The sequence below is a fragment of the Aquarana catesbeiana genome, linkage group LG11 (genome assembly GCF_042186555.1).
Source record: "Aquarana catesbeiana isolate 2022-GZ linkage group LG11, ASM4218655v1, whole genome shotgun sequence".
Taxonomy (NCBI): domain Eukaryota; kingdom Metazoa; phylum Chordata; class Amphibia; order Anura; family Ranidae; genus Aquarana; species Aquarana catesbeiana.
In genome coordinates, this window is record NC_133334.1 from 55,036,666 (window position 1) to 55,043,204 (window position 6,539).

At 42.7% G+C, this 6,539-nt stretch overlaps 1 protein-coding gene across 3 annotated transcripts in view; it reads left to right on the forward strand.

The window, feature by feature from the left end:
* C1QTNF4 (C1q and TNF related 4) overlaps positions 1-3,545 on the forward strand; it is a 40,574-nt gene extending 37,029 nt beyond the window's left edge. For 2 of the 3 annotated variants that reach the window (XM_073604433.1, XM_073604435.1), the window contains exon 2: positions 1,781-3,545. In XM_073604433.1, coding sequence (XP_073460534.1) covers positions 1,781-2,898 — 1,118 coding nt within the window. In that variant the 3' untranslated portion in view covers positions 2,899-3,545. The remainder of the gene's footprint in view (positions 1-1,780) is intronic. The other variant, XR_012236516.1, reaches the window with a different exon arrangement.
* The last annotated feature ends 2,994 nt before the right edge of the window (positions 3,546-6,539 follow it).

The following is a 6,539-nucleotide window of genomic DNA, read 5'->3' on the forward strand; positions in this document are numbered from 1 at the left end:
ATTGGCTCCTGTACACATGCTCGAGATTTACCTTATCCCTGGCCAGTTAATCAAATTGGCTGATGATGCCAAACCCAGAAGACTGAGCAGAGATGGCAGCAGCGGCGATCAAACATGTGGTTGTTGCACTACTGTTGGAGTAGATGTAAGCACTGTGGACTAGAGTTTTACTTTAAAGTCAACCTGTAGTTTAAACTATGTCCAGTCTAACAGCATACACTACTATACAGTGGAACCTTGGATTACAAGCATAATCCGTTCCAGGAGAATGCTTGTAATCCAAAGCACTTGCATATCAAAGCGAGTTTCCCCATAGAAGTCAATGGAAACAAAGATAATTTGTTACACATTGACTTCTATTACATGCAATACCGCATGTGGCCAGAGGTGGGAGAGCCTCGGAAATACTCGGGGACAGCTCGGCTGAACTCGGAAAGGCTCGGAAACACTCAGGAACTGAGTATTTCCGAGTGATCCCGAGTATTTCTGAACGGCTCCGAACCATTCCGAGTGTCCCCGGCGCCCCCGCACCTCTGGGCAAATGCAGTACTGCACACCCCATTAGCTTGAATTCTGTTCGTTTTGCGAGACAACACTCGCAAACCGAGTCAGAATTTTAAAAAAACAGTTGCTCATCTTTCAAAACGCTTGTTACTCGTAAACCAATGTTCCACTGTATATACAGTATATAATCTTTATTACCCAGAAAAGTAGCTCCTCTCAATAAGGGTCTCTCATGGTCACCAAGGCAGTCTACTTGGATAGTGGCTGGTGGCAGGACTTAGACAGGAAGTCAGAAAAAGCCAGGACATAAGCTAGAATCAAATATAGACAAAAGGAAATACAGCAAGTAAAAAAAAAAAAACCTTAAGATTATTTATTATAAGTAAGTTTACACAGTTATAATAATATTCAGGTTCTTGTATAAGCTTAGTCATGGGTTTGTGACTGGTTCTCATCAATGTAACCTGGGTAATGATCCAAATATGCCACCAGTTTTTATGTCTTTCCATCAGTATTCATCTGTACCTGTTACTGACTCTGTTTACCAGGAATAATAAACCTAATTAATAAATTGTTAAAGCTGAACTCAAAGCTATAAAAGACACAAATGAACTCTGTAACCATAAATACATTTAAAATGTATTTTTAAATACAAGCAGTGTAATCACCTGAATTTGCACCTTGCATCAGCCTCATGTGGTCCCTGTACCCGGAGCATGAAAAGAAGCAATACAGAGAGCAAATCAGTTCATATGTTGATAAGTAGCAAGCTGATTGGTGGAGAAAGCTGTGTAAGAGAGATGAGCTCATGGTTGTACTGCTTTCCATTTCCCTGTCCAGTCACATGATGGGGCAGGTCAAGGACAACCTGGGCTCAGGAGACATGAGTTAAATGATGCTTGGCCATCAGACTGAAGAGTGTCAGAAAAAAGTAATGCAGGGGAAATGTCTTGATTGAAGGTAAATATTGCAGCAAAGCTGCTTTTGTTATTTTATATTTTAATTGGACTATTCATTTTTATCTTATTTTTGGCTGGAGTTCTGTTTTATGGATGTTAGGGTTCACCATGAAGTTACATGACAATCAAAAATGCACAGGTTCCCGAGCATTATGCACTCATGTGATCAAGGGACTTCTAATGTACAGAGTAGTGTTTCCTAAATCAAAATTCATACTTGCAAGGAATACAGTAGCTTTGCTGACAACTCAAACAAGGTTGTAGTGCCTATTTTTGTGCTTAGAAAATGTGACTTTATGTTTGTTTCTTTCACTTAGGCAAAATGTTTTCCCTTGGCGCTCATTCTCTTCTCGGGCTGATGGCTCAGCTACTTCTTCTCTCTCCTTTGGCCCTGGGAACCGATTTCCGCTCAGCTTTCTCCGTTGCCCGTACAAGCAGCATGGAAGGGGGTCCTGAAATGGTTATCACCTTCGACAAGGTTTATGTGAACATCGGGGGGGACTTTGACCCAAAAGCTGGCATTTTCCGATGCCGCATTCCTGGGGCTTACTACTTCTCCTTCACTGTCGGGAAGTTCCCCAAGAAGAACCTTTCAGTAATGCTAATGAAGAACAAGAATGAGGTCCAGGTTATTGCTTATGATGAACATCATCACAATGAGCGCAAAGTTGCCAGTCAGAGTGCAATGCTGCAGTTGGATTATGGAGACACGGTTTGGCTTCGGCTACATGGAGATCCAAAATATGCCCTCTACAGCAATGTTGGGCCTTATACGACCTTTAATGGCTACTTAATCTACCCAGATACGTCTTATTATTTCCAGAGCGGCAGTGACAACCACAGGCTGCAAGACTCACAAAACATGGTGACATCTCGAGAGAGTTCCTCAGAGCACAATGAAGTCTACAACAAGAATGCAATGGCAGCTGACCAACCTATAGTAAACAAAGATCCTCGGTCAGCCTTTTCAGTTGCCCGAACCAAAAGCCTCATTGGATCAGATGAAGGAAAGACAGAGCATCTGCCAATCACTTTTGACACAGAGTTTGTCAATATTGGAAGTGATTTCAATTTGTCTTCTGGAGAATTTTGGTGCCGTTTGGCGGGGGCCTATTATTTCTCTTTCACCATAGGAAAAATGCCCTACAAAACCATGTCTGTTAAGTTGATGAAGAACCAGAACGAGGTTCAGGCAATGATTTATGATGACAGTCACTCAAAAAAACGAGAGATGCAGAGCCAAAGTATAATGTTGTCTCTGCAGCTTGGAGACACAGTGTGGCTTTACAGCTACAAGCGCGAAGGGTATGGCGCCTACAGCAACCATGGAAAGTACATTACGTTCACTGGTTTCCTGGTTTACCCAGAATTGGCTCCCAAGCAGCCAATGCCTGAAACAAGGCAAAAGTCAGAAATTGTTCTCACTGAAATCTAATGGATACTGCCACAGTAATTGACCTTTACTTGGCTGATTTGACAGTAGAGGAACTAGGCACATGCTTAGCAGTGCCACAAAAAAACTTTAAATAAGACTAGCTTCATCCACTTTTCCCAGTGATACACATATATGCTTATTACACTACTCATTTTGTTACAGGTTCATTTAGGGCAGGGATAAGCAATTAGCGGACCTCCAGCTGTTGCAAAACTATAAGTCCCATCATGCCTCTGCCTCTGGGTGTCATGCTTGTGGCTGTCAGAGTCTTCCTATGCCTCATGGGACTTGTAGTTCTGCAACAGCTGGAGGTCCGCTAATTGCATATCCCTGGTTTAGGTTAACACAATCCGTTTTGTCCTTAGCCATGACTGTAGCTAAATACAATTCTGCAATACCGTTTCTCTCCTGAACATACACTGTAAGCAAGCGATTCATAAGTCGTTTTTCACCTGATATGAAGAAAGCAAACTTTCATAACTTAAAACTTACTTTGATAATGAATGTTATAGAAATGGATAGAATAGATCAATTATACATATAGCTGACCAGGTAGTCTAAACGTTTCTGCTTTATTGGTTAAGTACTATATATGTATAATCAAAGCTTTCTATGTGACACACAATATAAAGTAAACAAAAAACGTCCTTTACGTTCCTTAACTGAACAAAATCTCCCTTCATATGGGTCTCACTAGCTCTCCTCACAGACACTGCAGCTCACAGTGAGAGGGTTTCAGCAACAGAAGCAGTAATATCAACCCAGAAGGCAGTGGGCAGGGCTAGGTGCTGATTGACAAGCTACAGGTTTATAAATCAGCAGTGACAATGGTCATAACCATACCCCTTGACACCTTGACATTTGTTCAGAAACCTAAAATTAGAAGCCTTAGAGGTTCTAAAGAAAAATAGAATTTTGGGTAAGAGCTACCAATCAGATGCTTTATTTTTCATCCAGGTCTGAAAATCAAGATTGAACAGTAAACAAAGCAAATGTGTTTAGCAGTATTATACCATGGGGTATTGGTTCTATCTGTTCAGCAATCAATCGCTAGTGTTTTTAGTACTGTGCAGTGGCGGCTGGTACTAAACTTTTTTTGGGGGGCAGCAAACAAACCCCCCCCGGTCTGCACTAACCCCTCCAGGGTCACAGCTTTCCTGGCTTCTTCCCCTGGCTAATCCGGTCTTCTTTAGATCCACCTCCTGTCCTGATTGGTCGGGAGGAAAAGCCGGAAACCGATAGCGAATATTGATTCACTAGTGTCACAACTGGGTGGGTTCTGCGCCCCGAGCCCAACCTTTTGCAAGCCAATTAAAGCCTCAGTCTCTAACCATGTGCTTGAAAATGAGTCTGGAGCTCAGCATGCAAACTAGAGGGGTGGCGCCCCTTTTGGACCGGCCGTTCCTGGTACCGTGTTACTAAAAAATGCCTGTGCAGTTCAAACTTGTATTTCAACTGTATGAATACTTGGATGACTTGATCATTCCTCACAGCCTGAAATGACAGATGCCGGATAAGATGAATGGATAACGAGTAATGCAATATAACTGATGCTTCTTTGAGTTCTCAATGTACCCTCAACTCTGCAAGCAACAATAGCGACTATATCAGAGAAGCCACACTGTCTATGGTGCTGAACTTTTTGGTCACAGGTTTGGACAAAAGTTACCTTTTTTGATTTTCTGGAAGTATTATGCCGCGTACACACGAGCGGACTTTACGGCAGACTTTGCCCGGCAGACGGGATTTCGTCGAACAATTCGATCGTGTGTGGGCTCCAGCGGACTTTGTTTTCTCAAAAGTTGGACGGACTTAGATTTGAAACATGTTTCAAATCTATACGACTGACTCGAGTCCGGTCGAAAAGTCCGCTCGTCTGTATGCTAGTTCGACAGACAAAAAGCCATGCTAGGGCAGCTATTGGCTACTAGCTATGAACTTCCTTATTTTAGTCCGGTCGTACGTCATCACGTACGAATTTGACGCACTTTGGTTGATTGTGTGTAGGCAAGTCCGTTCATTCAGAAAGTCCGTTGAAAAGTCCACCGGGCAAAGTCTGCCGTAAAGTCCGCTCGTGTGTACGCGGCATTAGTTGCCTAACTGTTAGGCTCTGTTTCCACTAGTGCGACTTTTGATGCGACTTGGGACTGAAAAGTCGCATGACAAATTGTATCCCATGATTTCCAATGAGTACCGTTCATATCTGTGCGACTTCAAGTCGCAGCGACTTCAAAGTAGTCCCTGCACTACTTTGGTCCCACTTTGATGCGACTTGAGGTCCATAGATACAGGCATTGCTTCAAATCGCGGTAAAAAGTCGCGGTAAAATCGCGGTAAAAAATCGCGACAAAATCACGCGACTTTGGGGACGCAATAGTGGAAACATAGCCTTATGCACATTTTCTGGAGGCATACTTTTTCTGGGCCAGTTAACTTAAAGGGTTGAATTTGATAGCCAAGTACCAGGACTTTTAGAAGGATGTCAGCAAATGCTGACCACATATGTATTGTATATCATGATGGGTTTCCTTTACTATCCAACTCTAGCAAAATGTGATGTAAAAGGGTACCCCGCGCTGCCTGAATTGGTGGTAGCAGCTGACACAACAAACAGATAATTTTGTTAAAATAACAGAGGTGTATAAGTGTAGCGCTAAAATGTTTGGGTTGGTTAACATAACCCAACCATTGCCATTGAAAAGTGAATCACAAAATCTCAGGGAATCGAATTATATAAGTCTACAAACCATAATGACTAATGAAATAAACAGAAAATCACAAAAATACCACATGTGATATGTGCCAAGTGAATTACTAGAAACTATATACAAAAAAGATCATATATAAAAAATAAGTCCGTGAAAAGTCTTTAAAGTCCACAGTGTATAGTAAAGAAATTCCTATTCACCGCATTGGCATCCAATATAGTGGATAAAAACTGAAGACACCAGTGCAATAAAGCCACCACCAAGGCAGATGTAAGTTTACCGGATGGTTTGAACTCAAAAGAACATACGTTCTATGAGTCAAACAGGCTTATGTTATCAACCGACAACCAGGATGGAATCTTGGGGATCCTCTGTGATTAGAACCCAAGACGTCCCAAACTTTATAAGAAATCGGTCTCCATACAGGGGTGGTTGCACATCAGGTATGAATGTTGGTCAATTGGATACGGAAATGGAAAGAGAGGGCCACATCACATAATTATAAATAATAAAACGTATTTCACGGCAGCTCCCGGCACTCATGTGACTGGCCGTGTATCCTCTCTGCCCGTCTTGCAGAAGCAGCGGGCAGGGCCGAGGTTTCCCCGCTGACGTCAGCCAGGAAACTTCGGCCCCGCCCGCTGCTTCTGCAAGACGGGCAGAGAGGATACACAGCCAGTCACATGAGTGCCGGGAGCTGCCGTGAAATACGTTCATACGGAATTATGCTATGTGGCCCTCTCTTTCCATTTCCCGTATCCAATTGACCAACATTCATACCTGATGTGCAACCACCCCTGTATGGAGACCGATTTCTTATAAAGTTTGGGACGTCTTGGGTTCTAATCACAGAGGACCCCCCAAGATTCCATCCTGGTTGTCGGTTGATAACATAAGCCTGTTTGACTCATAGAACGTATATTCTTTTGAGTT